The sequence below is a fragment of the Panulirus ornatus genome, chromosome 64, assembly GCF_036320965.1.
Source record: "Panulirus ornatus isolate Po-2019 chromosome 64, ASM3632096v1, whole genome shotgun sequence".
NCBI lineage: Eukaryota > Metazoa > Arthropoda > Malacostraca > Decapoda > Palinuridae > Panulirus > Panulirus ornatus.
Genome location: NC_092287.1, coordinates 2,067,643 through 2,087,916, shown reverse-complemented (window position 1 = coordinate 2,087,916; position 20,274 = coordinate 2,067,643). Strand labels below are relative to the sequence as shown.

Sequence of the window (20,274 nt, the reverse complement as noted above, 5' to 3'; positions counted from 1 at the left end):
AATGGTTACTGTGTAACACAGTAAGTCAATGGTTACTGTGTAACACAGTAAGTCAATGGTTACTGTGTAACACAGTAAGTCAATGGTTACTGTGTAACACAGTAAGTCAATGGTTACTGTGTAACACAGTAAGTCAATGGTTACTGTGTAACACAGTAAGTCAATGGTTACTGTGTAACACAGTAAGTCAATGGTTACTGTGTAACACAGTAAGTCAATGGTTACTGTGTAACACAGTAAGTCAATGGTTACTGTGTAACACAGTAAGTCAATGGTTACTGTGTAACACAGTAAGTCAATGGTTACTGTGTAACACAGTAAGTCAATGGTTACTGTGTAACACAGTAAGTCAATGGTTACTGTGTAACACAGTAAGTCAATGGTTACTGTGTAACACAGTAAGTCAATGGTTACTGTGTAACACAGTAAGTCAATGGTTACTGTGTAACACAGTAAGTCAATGGTTACTGTGTAACACAGTAAGTCAATGGTTACTGTGTAACACAGTAAGTCAATGGTTACTGTGTAACACAGTAAGTCAATGGTTACTGTGTAACACAGTAAGTCAATGGTTACTGTGTAACACAGTAAGTCAATGGTTACTGTGTAACACAGTAAGTCAATGGTTACTGTGTAACACAGTAAGTCAATGGTTACTGTGTAACACAGTAAGTCAATGGTTACTGTGTAACACAGTAAGTCAATGGTTACTGTGTAACACAGTAAGTCAATGGTTACTGTGTAACACAGTAAGTCAATGGTTACTGTGTAACACAGTAAGTCAATGGTTACTGTGTAACACAGTAAGTCAATGGTTACTGTGTAACACAGTAAGTCAATGGTTACTGTGTAACACAGTAAGTCAATGGTTACTGTGTAACACAGTAAGTCAATGGTTACTGTGTAACACAGTAAGTCAATGGTTACTGTGTAACACAGTAAGTCAATGGTTACTGTGTAACACAGTAAGTCAATGGTTACTGTGTAACACAGTAAGTCAATGGTTACTGTGTAACACAGTAAGTCAATGGTTACTGTGTAACACAGTAAGTCAATGGTTACTGTGTAACACAGTAAGTCAATGGTTACTGTGTAACACAGTAAGTCAATGGTTACTGTGTAACACAGTAAGTCAATGGTTACTGTGTAACACAGTAAGTCAATGGTTACTGTGTAACACAGTAAGTCAATGGTTACTGTGTAACACAGTAAGTCAATGGTTACTGTGTAACACAGTAAGTCAATGGTTACTGTGTAACACAGTAAGTCAATGGTTACTGTGTAACACAGTAAGTCAATGGTTACTGTGTAACACAGTAAGTCAATGGTTACTGTGTAACACGGTGACCCTTTGAATAAAATTCCTGGCTTTGATCCTTCTGTTCCCCCGTCCCCGCCACTTTTAAAATGTGATAATATAGGAAGGTAATATTTCTAGCCTCTCCCTTACCCCTCCTATCAGTCACCCGCAGGAGATCCGCGGGCCAGTACCCTTCCTCCCTTACCCTTAGATGAGATTAAGAAAAAGAAATATGCTAAATCTTCATTCAACCATAAAATTTATACCCGTTCCCACCTTAAGACAGCGTTATCCAGTGTTGCGTAACGATATATTTATCACATGTTTACCAAATGGCGTCCTAGCTTCGTCTCTTCGTTGTATATCAACTGACTGTTATATTTCTCTCGTGTCTCCGCTGATGTTGTGATTATTACACGAAAGTGCACTTGGGAACTTATGTTTCATTTTCCTCGTGGACTCATATATATATATATATATATATATATATATATATATATATATATATATATATATATATATATATATATATATAGACGAGTAATAAGAGTCTGGGTACCCCGCAGAACATACCATACGAGACATATACAGTCGTAAACTCATGGACTCATCCCCTGCAGGAGGGTGAAAGGAGGGCAAGGAATAGAGTGAATTGGAGCGATGTGGTATACCGGGGTTGACGTGCTGTCAGTGGATTGAATCAAGGCATGTGAAGCGTCTGGGGTAAACCATGGAAAGCTGTGTAGGTATGTATATTGCGTGTGTGGACGTATGTATATACATGTGTATGGGGGTGGGTTGGGCCATTTCTTTCGTCTGTTTCCTTGCGCTACCTCGCAAACGCGGGAGACGGCGACAAATATATATATATATATATATATATATATATATATATATATATATATATATATATATATATATATATATAGTTCATGGAAAAAATGGCCGTAGTGAAGGAAGTGGGTGGGTGACACACTGACCCGGTAGAAGAAGTAGTTGGAGGTGTCGTGGTCAGCGGTGGAGACGACCAGCAGAGTCGCATTACTGGCCCCTCCGCTGCCCCAGGTCTCGTCCACCTCCACCTGCCACAGGTCGCGGGTCAGCCGCGGCGAGTTGTCGTTCACATCTGCCAGCCGCACCACCACCGCACCTGTGCCTGTGTGGCGGTGGTAGAGGAGGGGAAGAAGAAGATAAAGGAAATTTCCTTTTTCCACTCATACTCCCAGCGCCTGACTCCTTCAGCGAGACGTATTATAATAATAACACGTCCACGCACAGCCAACCCTGTTCCGTTTAGTTAACTACAAAGACTAACTACGGTTAAAAATGCATCAGGAATGTTAAGGTCTTTCCTAACGAATGACTAAATCCTTACTGAATTATCATAAATTATCAACAACAGGACGTAACAGCGTGGCTAACATGAACGACAGGACCTAACAGCGTGGTTAACATGAACGACAGGACGTAAGGGCGTGGTTAATATGAACGACAGGACGTAATGGCGTGGTTAAGATGAGGAGAAACACAAATGAATGTAAACACTGTCTGCGGAACATCTATCCAATCATAACCAGTCAATATAGAACCTTATCCCTGTGGTATACTGTTATAACCCTATGGTATACCAAGTTATATATCCCCGTGGTATACTAAGTTATATATATATATATATATATATATATATATATATATATATATATATATATATATATATATATATATATATATCCCCATGGTATACTACATCATATCTCCTTGTGGTGTATTAAGTCCCCCTGAACATAAAGTGATGATCCTCTCATGCCGTCCGTCTCTCTGGCAGGAACTGCTCCACACCCTTCCTCCCTCATCTTCCATTTCCTTCACTCTTCACCATGTCTCCCCGCCTGACCACCCCTATACCTCCACTCTTTCTACACCTCCCTATCTCCAGTGCCGTTTTCCCTCGTTATTTTCACTACCTCTGCTTCCCGTTAGTCCCCCCCCCCTCTCTCTCTCTCTCTCTCTCTCTCTTTCGTTGCCACTCACCTCCTCCTCTTTCCCTCTCTACTCTCCTCTCTCTTCAGTTTCCTTTCCCTCCCCGTGCAGTATTTACCACTCAACTCCAGCAAAGTCATGACTATCACACGATGAACCACCCTACACATTATTCTAATTGTACCTACCTCTCCATACACATCAAATGGAATTAAAACTATAAAGTATTCAATACAAATTAAAACATCACTGTATAAAATTATATATATATATATATATATATATATATATATAAATATAATTATGCATGCAATTATAGGAATTTATTAATGTAGCTAAAAAATCCTCTGGTACAATACAATTAATTATCTTAATGGTATCAAATTACATTCATTACTATATATATATATATATATATATATATATATATATATATATATATATATATCCACTATGAACCCTGAACTGCTGACACACCCACCATGACCCTTGGCCAGCTGACAGAATTACTATGACCCACTGGCCGCCTGGTAGGCTTCAGTATGGCCAGCTGTCAGGCTTCATGACGACCCTTGACCATCTGGCAGACCTCACCAGGACTACCTGGCCGACTACCGGGCCTCACCTGGTCGACTACCAGACCTGACCAGGACCTCTAACCAGGTGGTACACTCACCCTTGAGGTCGTCGCCATCCGTGGCCACCACCTGGATGTGGTAGGCCTCACCAGGACCTCTGGCCAGGTGGTACACTCACCCTTGAGGTCGTCGCCATCCGTGGCCACCACCTGGATGTGGTAGGCCTCACCAGGACCTCTGGCCAGGTGGTACACTCACCCTTGAGGCCGTCGCCATCCGTGGCTACCACCTGGATGTGGCAGGCCTCACCAGGACCTCTGGCCAGGTGGTACACTCACCCTTGAGGCCGCCGCCGTCCGTGGCCACCACCTGGATGTGGTACTCGGGCGTGGTCTCGCGGTCGAGGCAGCAGACGGCGGTGCGGACGAGGCCGGTCTCGGGGTTGACGGCGAAGATGGCCTGGCCGGAGCGCTCGTCCACCACGTTCTTCTCGACGGAGTAAGTGAGGCGGGCGTTGGTGCCTTCCTGCTGGTCGTCGGCGTCCCACGCCCACACCACGCACGCCGACAGGTCTGTGGCCGCGGCAGGAGGTTAGTGTCATCTGCCACCGGACCAGCACAGGTCAAACCCACACACAAAAACAACGGCAGCAAGACATCTAGCAACACACACACACACACACACACAGAAAAAATAGGGAAGTAAATCTAGGAACAAATGATAGGAAACCTCTCTCTCTCTCTCTCTCTCTCTCTCTCTCTCTGTCTGTCTGTCTCCTTCTCTCAGGAGTGAGTGAGGGAGTGAGTGAGGGAGGGTGTTGCGTCCCGTATATCATTCCTAGCCAGGTATGTTGTCAGGCCAGCGGGCCGTCTTCAGTGTTCTGCTGTGTCGTGAGCTCTACCACACGACACGACCATGAGGAGGAACGTGTCAAGCACCACTGGGGCGAGAACTTTCCACAGTTCTTGTGGTGCGAACACTGTGAACAGAAAGGTGGGGAGGAGCATGTTCCACACAAGTGGTATCTTGAACACTTCCTTAAGTGGAACCAACATAGCCACACGAGAAAATAACTTCCTCTTCAACCACTGTCGCCCCACTGGTTATTCCACACTGCTCCCACTGTCTCCCCAGTGGTTATTCCACACTTTTCCCACTCTCTCCCAACTGGCGAAAATGTACAACAACAACAACAACAACAACAACAAAATCACTCAAGCAGAAGTTACCTTTACTGAGCGTTAGTGTGTCAGGTTCACACGCCTGTAAAACACTGATGAGAGTAACACTGGCGCGGGAAATTATGAACAAGTCGCTGAACGCTGCTAGTTCAACCCGGCATAATGTGATGTGCTGCACGCGTGACTGAACACTCTCAAATTGAAAAATCATGAGGGCATGAAGCCGCGCGCGCCCCCCTGGATGAAAACTGAACACACTCGTCAGAAAGAGCCTCTCTCTCTCTCTCTCTCTCTCTCTCTCTCTCTCTCTCTCTCTCTATCTATCTATCTATCTATCTCCTTCTCTCTCTCGGTGTGAGAGAGACGCACCTCAGGCGAAATGATAACAAGGAAATAAACACGACTGATGGAACCCTATTTCACTTACGTCTATACACACACACACGCACACACACACACACACACGCACACACACACACACACACGCACACACACACACACACTCAGTGGCTGTGTCTTCTCCGTCTCATGTCCACCCAGATCAGGGCACTTTTTTTCTTCTGTCTCTAGACGGTCTGTCCCCTTCCTTGTCCCTGGACGGTCTGTCTCCTCCCTTGTCTCTAGACTGTCAATCCCCTCCCCTAGGAACGGTCTGTCCCCTCATTTGTCTCTAGACGGTCACTTCCCTTCCTTGTCTCCAGACGGTCTGTCCCCCTCCCTTATCTCCAGACGTTCAGTCCCTTCCCTGTTCTAAAGACAGCTTGTCCCCTCCCTTGTCTCTACACGGTCTCTTCCCTCACCTGTCTCCAGACAGCTTGTCCCCTCCCTTGTTTCGAGATATCCTGCCTCCTTCCTTGTCTCTAGACGGTCATGTGCAATCACACAGCCTACATTGTCTTAATAAATTGACTCAACTTGTCATCCAGATCTAACCTACAACACTACCACCACAATCTGGGAACTACCACAACACCTACAACACTACCACCACAATCTGGGAACTACCACAACACCTACAACACTACCACCACAATCTGGGAACTACTACAACACTACCACCACAATCTGGGAACTACCACAACATCTACAACACTACCACCACAATCTGGGAACTACCACAACACCTACAACACTACCACCACAATCTGGGAACTACCACAACACCTACAACACTACCACCACAATCTAGGAACTACTACAACACTACCACCACAATCTGGGAACTACCAACACCTACAACACTACCACCACAATCTGGGAACTACTACAACACTACCACCACAATCTGGGAACTACCACAACATCTACAACACTACCACCACAATCTGGGAACTACCAACACACCTACATCACTACCACCACAATCTGGGAACTACCACAACACCTACATCACTACCACCACAACCTGGAAATTACTATCAACACTGGAAAGGTATTAATACTAAATGTAAATCATATACATTATATAAATACCCGCTCCAGTGGTCGGAGACTAAAACTAACATTGTGTAATGACTACCGCTGATTACAAAACTAATACCACCACTACAACCAATACTTTACAGGTCAGTGTAAGTGATGGGAACTGGATATTCATTAGTGGTCCTTTCCCAAACTTTTCCACTGTTAGAGGAATGAGAGATCGACTTGCTGGGCTTTATAAGTGCCGACAATGTACCAGTGAACCACTTATAAAAGAAAAAGTGTAAGATCACTTTAGAAAGTGTGACTACAAACCATTCGTATCACATCCGTCTCATCCAGGGAGCCACTGAGTGGGACGCCAGGAGGTGGGGAGAGAGAGAGAGAGAGAGAGAGAGAGAGAGAGAGAGGTCGCAGGCAGCTGGCTGGCCGGCAGTGAACGCGTCATCAGACGCTGATTAAATGATCAAAGAATAAGTCCTGGAATGGCCCCGGGGACGACAGTGGTCCTCCAGGACACAGCTCTCTCTCTCTCTCTCTCTCTTACTTGGACTTTTACCGCCACTGAGCCTTTTTAAAAGGCAGGAGCCTTTCATCTCCTCGTCTACTAAGAACGTTAAGGATAGAACGCCTCAAATTCTTCACGCAAGAATTTCGTTCATCTCTAATACAAGACTTACTATGGTGAGACACGCTCTCTGTCAGGCCCGGAGCGGGGCCGGGTTTGATGCATCAAAGCTTCTTAACTTAGTCATCCAGTCAAACTCATACATAACTCTTCATAGAACTTTTTATTTACTACATCTTTAGTTGCCCCCGCCTCCCTTCCCCCCCCTTTTTTTTCTAAAATCTTTAATTATCATAATTTGATCACTTAGATATGTATCTTATGGACATGCCATGCCACATGGCATGGGAGGACCAGTCTGCTGGTGGGTGGCAGGGGAGGGCCATGCTACTGGTGGGTGGCAGGGGAGGGCCATGCTACTGGTGGGCGGCAGGGGAGGATCAGTCTGCTGGTGGGCGGCAGGGGAGGATCAGTCTGCTGGTGGGCGGCAGGGGAAGGCCAGGCTAGTGATGGGTGGCAGAGGAGGGCCCCACACACCATGGGTGACCCTCCACCTTACCCTCTCATCCAATTATTCTCTGGGAGAGGAATTAAATAAGGGAGGGAAACCACTGGTACTAGACGAGGGTCGAACCCTGGTCCCTCATCTCGGCTGACGGGAGACGGCATGAGGTCATCCAGCTCTTGTGATGGTCCCACAGGAGGTTACCTTTGAGGTCAGGCCGGGCTGTTACGAATGAACCCAGACCGCTCACTCCTGCACGAATCTCACGAATTCTTTACTACAGACAGCAGCGACATGGAAGTGAGCCAAAGGTACAGTTCTACCACGTACATCTATTTATCCTTGGGCCTCGCGTTCTGCCACGTGCATCTATCTATCTATCTATCCTTGGCATCATTTATTCCCTTGTTGCACAAGAACAGTCTCTATCCCTGAACTCTACACCCCTATCCGTCAATGCTATCCATCACTCTGAACCACACGGACGTGTGGACACTATCTATTGCTCAATCGACCTATCCATTACCCGTTCTTCTAATATGTCGACAGAGGACTACAGTTTCTACGTGAAGACCTTCATCCTCACTGTTACTTTCGTGTAATACATCATTAACAGACATATAAACACATACCTGGAACACGAAGCCTCGACCCCTGGAGCACGAAGCTCCGACCCTTGAGCACGACGCTGCGACCCTTGGGAATGATGAATGGCTTTGGGTCAGGTCAGAGGCCACGGGTCGTACCGTACCCACGAGTGCGAGAGGCAAAGCCTCAACTGACCACCACCGGGCCAGTCAGTGCTCACGACTGTGTTTGGTGTACTCCACAACAATGTCATGATGTGCATGACCATCATCACACGTCGCACGCGTCTGAGGGACCCCACAGACGGACCAAACAAACAATGGTACATACACTGCATTCCTTTCATCCATTCACTTGCTAGACTTCAGTGGGAAGGCAGGCACGAAAACAAATGGACGCACGACTAAAAATACTTCTCCGAAATAACAGTGTCGCCTTTACTTTAAAGCTCACATGCAAAATGGTGAAAGCATGCGGGAGGGGAGGGTTGAGGGACGGGACGAGGTACATGAAAAAGCTTCGTGGTAGAACACGGGTCCTACAGGAGCTTGGGAAAGGCAGACTTAAGAACGCTGAACTAGAAGCAGATGATAGGTGCACTGGGGATCAGTCTGTTCTCTCCTAATCTAAGAGGGAAATACTGAGATCCCACAGCTATGGAAAAATATGGTTTCAATTCTAATCCGTCAGAAATAGCAGTGTGGCGTAATGCTACTGAGCTGGTGAAGCAAACACCAGAGGTATGATTTGTCAACATGCTGCGGAGTGCTGACCATAACAGCAAATTGGGCCCACACTAACCCATCAGAAATAGAATCAGCACAAACTACGTTTCCCCTTGTCCCACATTCTTTAACAACTTCAGACATCAAAGCCTACATTTGTTAACTCAATTTCCGTTGATATATATATATATATATATATATATATATATATATATATATATATATATATATATATATATATATATATATCCCAGAAATGTGTTCGGGTGTTGAGAATCCCAAAAAATATCGAGGGCTCATAATTACCAGCGTCAACCACCTGTAATGAAAAGCTTTATCACACGTCCATATAAAGGTGGTTGCTTCAACCTGCAGCGGATGGCAGCGCATGCAAACATTCACACACCCAACTCAAGCCGGTGTGCACACTCACTGCCAGTCTGTTGATGGCACGCTGGAGCCATCCATATCTGAATACCAGCAAGCGCTCTCTCTTTCTCTCTCTCTCTCTCTCACACACACACACACACATCATCATAATTATCACAGTACCTCAGTAATTCACTTAAATCCTCCCTCTGAAGTGAAGCATTAACAGTCATGAAAACTTCCCGAGACAAAATGCAATTAATTCATCTCATTGAAGGAGACATAAACATTTGTTCAGCAAACAGCAAGAGCTCAAGGCAACCTGACGTGGAGTTATTTATGATGGTAATAAAATCAGGAACGTATGAATGAAGAGGAAGACTCACTCTGGAAAAGCTTATCATATCAGTTCTACTTCACAAATCTAAAGACAAGAAAAAGCTTTTTTTATTTTGTTTGGTCACACAGCAATAACAAAACAGCTCATCATCTGAGATACAGTGAAGAACATTTCACTCTATAATGAACAAAAAAAGGGGGGGGGGGTGGACGAGACGAAGAGCCAACCAAACCTGTGTGTAATGTTATGTCCAAACTATAACTTTACCAACTGGGGATGGCGGACCTGCACAGCCAACACTGCTCTTACGTCTGGCAGCCACAGCAGCTGGGGGTGGTGCTTAAGGAGACTGATGGCAGTTCCAGGGGGGTCTCAGATTGGGGGGAAGGGGGATCAACGGGCAAGTGGAACAGCGAGGGGATAGCTGGCCTTATGACTACTTCCATTGCCTCTCTGTTAACAGCAATTCACTAAACTATCTGTACTCCGCACCACCTTTTTCATAACCAGCTCCCTGCCTCCTGTACCAGCTGTCCCTGCAGCGAATTACCATCTGCTACCTACGTTATAACAGCTCTTACATCATACCAGATGACCCCTACATCATACCAGCTGAGCCTCACGTTATATCAACTGACCATTACGTTGTACCAGCCGACCACTACGTTATACCAGCTCATCCCTACGTTATACCGGCTGATCACTATGCTACAGCTCTTCCCATAACACCCATTTTATTTTTCTTCCCGGGAGCAACACAACGACAAACATCCCTGGGCCGGCCGGTAAACTCGAGTATGAAGTATACAGATACGACAAAAGGCCCCGCTCTCTCTAGCCAAGGGGTTTACCGCGGAGAGAGAGAGAGAGAGAGAGAGAGAGAGAGAGAGAGAGAGAGAGAGAGAGAGAGAGAGAGAGAGAGGCAGCGCGCTTCCTTACCTTAAAGCCAACTAGTTTTCCCTTAACTTCATCCATGACCTCAGGGTCTGCACTGTGGCCGTACTACCCATCCCCTCTCCCCCCGGCCCATGGTGGGTGGGAGGTTTCCGCTCTAGACGTCAGGTTTCCGTGTGTGGCAGCGGAGGGCTTCCCCCTCTCCTCCACGATGGAGGATTCCTCCGGAGGTTCTACATCGAGGATTCCCTTCCCGTAGGTTTAAAGTGGTGATGGCGTTAAGTGAAGACGTCTGGTCTACTTTATGTAATGATTCTGTCGCTGTTTAGTTCCCATCCTCTGATCATTCTCCACAGGAGGTCTCTAGGTCTAGATGAACCTGTCCAAAGGTTCGGGTCTTACCTTCTAAGTTTGCCGCACTACTAGATATTTTCCATCCTAGATGACCGTACTACGCTGTCTAGAGACCACTAGATGTATTCCATCCTAGATAAATAGTTCCACGTTCTCTAGAGACCAGCAGATGTATTCTACCCAACACAAATAGTTCCACGTTCTCTAGAGACCACTGCATGAGTTCCATCTAGAGACCACTAGATGTGTTCCATCCTAGATAAATAGTTTCACGTTCTCTAGTGAAAAGTCTTCTTTCAAAAGTTTTTTTTTGTGTGTGTGTGTGTGTGCTAAAGGATTCTTAAGACCTTTATAATACTCGGGAAAATAACTCCATGTAATTCTCCCAGATTCCCCCCCCCCCCCGTCCCCAACCCGGAAATTTTACGATGGTCTGTGCGTGTGGATTTCTGGCGGTCATGACTAGTAAACATGATCCCCTATCTGCTCTAGCCACTAACGCCCCAGAGGCTGCCTTGCAGAGTCCATTACCATAATCCAGTCAGGCAATTATTGCTATTTAATGACGATCTAATCTCCCGCGGATCCCCCGTATCAGAACGCTATGAGGATAGACCAGCAGAGCGAATATATATTTTTTCCTCCACCCGGTTGGGAGTTTGGCGGCCATCTTGGCGGTGCGCGGGACCCGTATGACGGGCGCTTCCTATTACCTTGGTGAGGATTTAAAAATGAAGGGATGGAGGAGGCCCGGGCCAGAGTGGATGGGAGGGATTTGGATGTTGCTCTATGGCTGGCTCTCTGCCAACTGCAGCATCTAAATATCTCATTAGCAATGCGGTGTTTTTAGACCCAAGCGCCAAGGCAACGAGATAAAAGTTTTAAAACTTTTCCTAAGGATAAGAAGTAGGTATACCTTCCATTATACTGCAGTGGTATTAAGCGTAGAGAATCATATTAGGGATATACCAGGCATTTACGTCTTCATAATTCCTTAGAAATATTTCTTCCTACCAGCTTGGCGTGATCTCACAAAATTGTATAGACTGCGTGACAGTTGTATAGACGATGTAACATTTGTATAGACGATGTAACATTTGTATAGACGGCGTGACAGTTGTATAGACGTCATGACATTAAGATATCAGTTGTATATTTCCGGGGTCATCGGTGGAATACAACGTGCACATAACTACCACAGTTGTTGCGGTCTTCACAAAGCGGTCGCTCACTGCCCACGTAGAACTACCTACCAGGTCCTCCCTGTGGAGGTCGACTACAAGGATTATGGCGAGGGTGGCTATCGACTTGACCCACAGGTGAGTACTTACCCACTCTCACATGATGAGGAAAATCACTTTAAACGTACCTACCGATGGGGCCGTTCTCCTGGACCGTGTGGGGGTACCTACCGATGGGGCCGTTCTCCTGCACCGTGTGGGGGTACCTACCGATGGGGCCGTTCTCCTGCACCGTGTGAGGGGTACCTACCGATGGGGCCGTTCTCCTGGACCGTGTGGGGGTACCTATCGACGGTGCCGTTCTCCTGCGCCGTGTGGGGGGTACCTACCGATGGGGCCGTTCTCCTGGACCTCGCCGTAGATGGTGACGTTGGGGAAGACGGGCGCGTTATCGTTGACGTCCTTCACCACCACAGTCACTACGGTCTCCGCCACGTGCACCCGCCCTCGCCTCATCTCGCGGAGGCGCTGCTGCGCCCGCGTCTGCGCCTCTTCCTCACCGTTCGAAAATGCGTCGAGGTCCCAGCAACCTCCGGCCCCAGCTCCGAACCTCTTGACGTAGCGGGGGTCTTCCAACAGAGGCTTCTTCTGCTTCGTCTTCTGCTGTCGTTGTTCCCTCGGCATCGCCTGGTTCACCTCGCGTTTACTGATGGTTGCTGCACTGGTCTTGGTGCCTGGCACTCCTTCTTCCGATGCTACGGCACTGCCCGAGCCACCAGGAGGGGCAGGTCCACTCCTTGAGGCAGATCTCGTGCCTGCAGGACCTCCTGCAGGCAGGTGCTGGTCAGCTCTTAGTTTCTGAAGTTTCTCAAGACCTTCACTGCCATTAAGGTCAGTTGTAGAATGCAAAGCCTCACTGATGGAGTACCCAGGTCCATCTGTGAGAGTCGTATATTCATGTATCTCCCCGTCCACCTGGTCCTGCAGAAGAGGCTCTGGTGTTTCTGGCTTCAAAAAGCTTCTGACAGACAGAAGTTTGCGCTGAACATTAATTGGCTGGCGTTTTCTGTGGGTGACATACCTCAGCCTCAGGGGTCTTGGTCCTCTGAATGCGACTCGTGCATGACCCTGGTCCTCACGTCGGTTACCTGAGACCTGGGTAACCATCTGTATGTCTCCTCCGTCCCGCCTGTCCGGGGTCAACTTCTGGTGTCCTTTACGACCTCTGACCTGAGCTCCGTTGGTCGCATCGGGTAATTCCAGTCTTTTCTTTCCCACACCACCGGGTTTTCTGCCGCCATGTACCTTGTACCTTTCGCTCACAAACATTCCTTCTTTCCCTCGACGACGATTCTTGTCTCGTAACTTCCTCCTCCTCTCTCCTGCTCTCCACTTACGGGTGGACCCATTTCTTCTCCTCTGAAGTCTTGATGAACTTAAGATCTCCTCCTGGGTTCTGCCAGGCCTCTTACCATTCTTCCTTCTCTCACGTCCTCGTCCAGCCTCGCCAGCATAATACACAATCCCAGCCTCGCCATTCCGTGCAGTTCCCTGAGCCTCCTCTCTCCTAGTGCCGGGTCTCTCACGCACTTTATACCTGCCTGCATCCTTGTGTTCCTCATCCTCCGGCAGAAGGGCATCGGGAGGCGTCAAAGGCTCCCGGGAGAGGAAATACCGCCCCTTTGGAGTACTGACATCCTGCAATAAGAGGTATCGACCTCGCTCTGCCGCTCCTGGTCTATGTGACGTAAGGGACGGGCCCCCTGCCACCTCGGGGTCCTGGGAGACCAAATCGAGTCCCGGTGATGACCCAGAGCCCTTAGAGTGGTCGTACTGACCATGAGTGATCATGGGTCGTTTGGAAGCTTCAGACACGGTCCCTGAGCCCTGGGAGTGGTCGTACTGATCCTGCGTGACCCTGGGTCGTCTGGAGGCCCTGGACACGGCTGCCAGGGAGGGTGAGACCCGTTGCCCGTCCCGTACCTGAACCTTGACCCTCCAGGTGTCACGACCCAGCGGCGGGTCACGGTCCACAGGCTGCAATGACAGAAGAACATACATGTGATGCGGTACACCTTCACGTATAACACGGAATTAACACAAAAAAGGTACGAGACGTACAGTAGCCACAAGGTCAGAGAGGTAAATAGGGCAAGACTGAATTGCAAAAATAGGAAACTGGTTGCATAAAGAATGGAAGATATATATATATATATATATATATATATATATATATATATATATATATATATATATATATATATATATATATATATTACAGGCTACTCAAAATAATCACTAACGATGAACTATGATGGTTTGAGGCTTTTCAACTTTCAACATCATTTCCGAGTCATCAGAATGATAAAGAATGTTTCAGTGATTGCAGGAGGTGATCACCAGTAACCATAGTCTGGGTGGTTCACTAGCAACTTGCGGCTTAAGTCCTAAACTCTCTTGTCTGCCATGAGCCCGCCTGCAGTCGTGCACCTCCACCACATGCCCACCCGTGGTCGTACACTACCACATCCCCCCTCCCTGCCCGTGGTCGTACACTACCACACCCCCCCTGCCAGTGGTCGTGCACCCCCCCCCCCCCCCTGCCCGTGGTCGTCCGCCGGCCATCTATCGTCAAGCGGGGACGTTTCATGTTTCTTTATGCAAAGTTGATACAACAAGGCACACGAGTTTCCTGGCGGGAGGCAGTCGGGCAGACCAACTTCATCCAGTTACAGGATTACGTTCCAGGATTCAGGACGCCGGGCTGCCACGTTCCAGGATCCAGGACGGTACGGTGACGAACGTTCCAGTATGCTACACTGCCACGTTCCAGGATCCAGGACGGTATGGTGACGAACGTTCCAGTATGCTACACTGCCACGTTCCAGGATCCAGGACGGTATGGTGACGAACGTTCCAGTATGCTACACTGCCACGTTCCAGGATCCAGGACGGTATGGTGACGAACGTTCCAGTATGCTACACTGCCACGTTCCAGGATCCAGGACGGTATGGTGACGAACGTTCCAGTATGCTACACTGCCACGTTCCAGGATCCAGAGCGCTACACTGACAAACATTTGAGGATCCAGTATGCTAAACTGACGAACGTTCCAGGATCCTGAACACTGCGGACACTAACGTACCAGAACGCTACACTGACGAACATTCTAGGCTCCATCCAGGACGCTACAATAACAATGACATCGACTCTCTCTCTCTCTCTCTCTCTCTCTCTCTCTCTCTCTCTCTCTCTCTCTCACACACACACACACACACACAGCTCCCCAGCAAATACTGTACCGTCCTTCAGGTGTTGTCACGGACACAAAAATGTATCACAAATGTCATATACTTTTTTTTCATGAGTGCGTTCATACTTTTTTTTTCAGGCAAACTTACTGTATATATATATATATATATATATATATATATATATATATATATATATATATATATATATATATATATATATATATATATATAAAAAAAAACTGTATTTGCAAATCAAATGAATCTTTTTTTCTTTTATGTTAGCTGAGACGGAACGGGCAATTGAGGTTCTAATTAAGGCCATCCCATTAACTATATATATATATATATATATATATATATATATATATATATATATATATATATTCCTATGAGTCCACGGGGAAAATGAAATACGAAAAGTTCCCAAGTGCACTTTCGTGTAATAATCACATCATCAGGGGAGATACAAGAGAGAAATATAACAGTCAGTTGATATACATCGAAGAGTCGAAGCTGGGACGCCATTTGGTAAATATGTTTACCAAATGGCGTCCTAGCTTCGTCTCTTCGATGTATATCAACTGACTTATATTTCTCTCTTGTGTCTCCCCTGATGATGTTATTACACGAAAGTGCACTTGGGAACTTTTCGTGTTTCATTTTCCCCGTGGACTCATAGGAATATCTTGATCACGCGCAAAATTGTGATCCTTTCCAATATATATATATATATATATATATATATATATATATATATATATATATATATATATATATATATATATATATATATACATACATATATATATATATATATATATATATATATATATATATATATATATATATATATATATATATATATATATATATATATATATTACGAGTCTAGATCTCCTATCAAAGTAGCCATAAGTTGTCATTTAACCCTACCTCCGTTGAGGATCGAACCCTACCCCTCTAAAAAAAGAAAAAAAAAATAGTCAACCAAACGCAAACAGCAATTTTACGAGCATGGACCATGGTTACTTGCTTCACTCCTCCACCTCTCCGAAAAAACCTGGCACTCAACAGAAAAATGCGGGTTGAAGGAAATGCAATTTATCATCATCACAGCAGGCAACCCTAAAACCCTGCTATTAAATAAGAGAAAAATGATAGCAGTTGGAATCGCCATTTATCATCAAAGGTAAGTAATAATAGAGTTGCACGTGAGGCGTGGTAACTCATTTTCCTGATTTATGATTCTACAAAAAAATGATCAAAGTATGATACAGAAAACGAGGTAATCAAATAACAGGATAAAGAACGAATGTGTCCTAAATCTTTTGATGTCATTATCAATACCATTATTAGCAAAGCTTGTCTTATTTATATCTGATTATGAAACGAAACTGCGTTCGTACCACACACACACACTACACAGTGGAGGGCTGTCGCAATGCTTTTACCAGAGCAATTCACGGGGCTTTACAACGAAACATTACGTGCGTACGGTGGCATCGTATGATGAAGGATTATAATATCAACGCGAAAACTTACAACGAACGTTAAAATAATAAAGAACCAACTTAAAGAAGACTTACATTAAAACATTATAGCAAGCCACTTTAGAATATAATGAAGCATTATAAACCACTAAACGAAGCCTTGCAATGAAACATCCTAACCATTAAGCCAAGACTTGCAGTTGAATATTATAGCCACAAGTGAGGAGGACCTTCAATGGAGCATTATAAAGAGCGTGTGAAGACCTACAATGAAGCATTATAACCATCAAGACTTACAGTGAAGCATTAAACCACTAATGGCCTACAGTGAAGATAAACAATCATTATAGTCTCACTATGTAACAAGTCTGTAGTCTTATAAAGAGATCCTATAAGCTCAAAGCAGTATATGCGTCATAACCGAGTTTAATAGCTTTTTTTTTTTCTTCTTTTCCTCTTAACTAACAAGTAGCCAGGGAATATCATTAGTACAAATAATAAACCAGCAAACTCATCATAGTATGTTGTCCATATAATCTCATGTAATTCTGTGAACCACGCAGCATGTGAGGAAAGCTTCTCATAATGATATCTTGCGTCCATATGTCGACGAATGTGATGCAGTGGCTGAGGAAGCCCACAACGCAGCACAGGGGTCTCCTAACGTGTTATCAAAATTATCACAGCAACCCAGAGGTAATACGACATAGAGTTACGACCATCGTAAGCAGGTAAAAAACGTAAGAGAGATGCTAATAGATATAACAAAACATAATACCTCTGAGTTGTTGTGACAGTTCTAATACCACAGTACCTGACTTCGCGTGTAATCTGCGAATGGGGAATATAAACTTGTACATAGAATGGAAAGACGAAGTGCGAGACGATAGAGTAAATGAGAAACATCAAGACATCGGTAAATACAGGAATAATATACGGTTCATAAATAAATAATTTATCATCTACTTTATATCTCAAGTAGGATGAAGTAGTCTGCATATCTGAGTCTCCTGGTAAATAAAAGACAATTACCAGAGCGAGTGTTTGAGTCGGGCAATAAGACTGCAAATTGAAGTGATTGCTTATTCATGAGTGGAGGAGCCTCGGCGGCCTCGCCTCCTGCGGTCAGGGAGATGATTGGTCTCAACAGTTTCCCCGCAGGAGAACATGATTTAATACCAGGGCTAGGCTTCCCCCTGATTCCTGCTCGGACTACCAATTTGCATCCGCTGAAATCATCAGGAATGTCCACGACCACCGACCATACTATCATGTAAGTGTGTATTTTACCGTTTCTAAACTACAGAACAGTCACAAGTACCCTGGTTTGACGTCCTAAATCGGCAAAAATCGGGGAAATACATCGCTTCAAAGAAAAGAAAAAAAAATGACATTACATTTGATATCCTTAACAGTCTTTAAGGAGCGACATACAAAATCACTTATGATATTTTACTATTAAATCATTGCTAATAGCATCAACTGACAAGAAAACCCTGAAAAGCCAGACTAACTTCTGAATGAAAGCATTTCACCTTAGCAAAGTCTCATATCAATGTTTCGCCAGTCAACTGGTGGACGGTGTGAGATAGGCTTGGTGCGCCTACGAGGGGGAGAAAGTGAAAAAAAAAAAAAAAATTGAAGAATACTTAGGAAGGTGGCCACATTACTGAGGTGAGGGGCATCTCAGTACTGTTGGGAGATAGTTAGTTCGCGATGTGCAGCTATGAAAGCTGGGGAGATCCATCAAGTCGAATAATTTCTAAATAATTCTGCCAAGATCGTCTGTGATTTTGTGCAGCCCGGTGCGCTACCACGAATATTAACGTCAGCACTTTGAATACTACTATACGACCCTGGAGTACAACGTTACGACCATTGGGTATGATGGCTTGGCTGTCATCTGACAAAATATGAGTTAGGTCAAAAGGCCCGGCCATCATACCCGGGTGTCGTAAAGTCGCGATCGTTGTCAGCATCGTCGTGCGTTTAGGGCTGCGACGTCGTAACAGAAGGCCGGATGGTCGTGCTCAAGGGATTAAAACTATAATATTTCTCCTAAAATAAATGGTCACACAACATTCCTGTGCCAGATATCCTCCACAGCTCCTTACAGCCAGACGTATTAGTGTTTGTACACCTAGGCTTGAGTCCAAGCACCCCCATCTCCAGAGGCCGACCACCAGCTCCACTCACGCGGGAAGGCTCCCCAGGGGCATTTCCCTTCTCCACAAACTGCGGGTGTGTTTCTCCGTTAAAGGTGTTGACGAGCCAGCGAGGAGGTTCCTTCCCCAGGGTGCAGCTCCAGACGTGACCAGAGCGACCCCCGGTGTCAACGTTCACAACACTCTCCCGCCGACAGACTCCCAATTTATTTCCGTCCAACACTACAGAATCCTAAACATGTTTGCCATAAATCGCAAACTTTTTAGATTCATTAACTATTAGTACGTATACTCAACTGTCGGTCTAAAAAAAAAGTTTCATAGTTAGACTCGTCAGTTAATTATATATTCACCAGTTTGATAAACGGGTAACGACCAAAATTTCCCCCACTTCGTCTAAGTTTTATGACCTGATTGTTTCATTATGACCATAATAAACCCTAAGCGTGTCATATATGCGGACTGCATGGTTATGACTGTATCATTCTCATATATCTATTTTTTCATACAAGGATCATGGCGTTGCTAGGCTGAAGGAAAATATCCAAGTCGTATCCTACAGACTGACTAAAGGTAACATATGCCACATACTGACCGCCTCCAACTGTGTCTTAACAAAACTTGGCTGTAACTCTACCTAACTTGGCTCAAACTGTACTCAACTTGAACGTAATTCTCTATACTAGATCGGACTCAGAGTCTTACGTATTCCTTTACATGACTTTTTCTTATGTTAGTTTAATAACACTTTTATTTAATGTGTATTACTGATCTTGGGTATGAACTTAACAAATAATTACCTATTTCTACTATACGGGGAGTATTTCATTCTCTTAGGGCTCCATATCGTGAACTTTCTCTCCTCAAACTATTTTTCAAACTTTTGTAAACTGTCAGCATTCACTATATCATCATCACTTAGTGAGTGGGACACCACAGCAAGATTTTCATGTCCTAGAGGATTTGTACGTTTGATCTCGCTTCATAATCACCTGGGTGATTTATCTTGATAACTATACCTATATCTATCATGGCAATGTGGTAACTTTACTTATATCTATCATGACAATGCTCTGTTTCTTAAACATCCTTGTCATCTGTCTAACGAGATAGATAGATAGATAGATAGATAGATAGATAGAGAGAGAGAGAGAGAGAGAGAGAGAGAGAGAGAGAGAGAGAGAGAGAGAGAGAGAGAGAGAGAGAGAGAGAACAGTAGCTCCAGGAGTACTTATGTTGACCGTTGTTCGTCAGGGAAATAATAAAAGGGATATATCTTACCTTTCTCCTCCCCCCAGCACCCACTCCTAATGTGTGATTCCGTGCGCCTACGTCCGTGATCACAGGTCAAGCAGCGATGTCTGTCTAGAGTAAATGTT

The 20,274-nt window shown here is 45.2% G+C and overlaps 1 protein-coding gene across 1 annotated transcript in view; it reads right to left on the bottom strand.

Moving 5' to 3' along the window:
- LOC139746151 (putative neural-cadherin 2) overlaps positions 1-20,274 on the bottom strand; it is a 126,650-nt gene that overhangs the window by 35,584 nt on the left and 70,792 nt on the right. The window contains exons 7-9 of the mRNA XM_071657016.1: positions 12,375-14,022; positions 4,197-4,430; positions 2,281-2,456 (exon numbers count right to left, since the gene is read on the bottom strand). Of these exons, the coding sequence (XP_071513117.1) occupies positions 2,281-2,456; positions 4,197-4,430; positions 12,375-14,022 (2,058 nt within the window). The remainder of the gene's footprint in view (positions 1-2,280; positions 2,457-4,196; positions 4,431-12,374; positions 14,023-20,274) is intronic.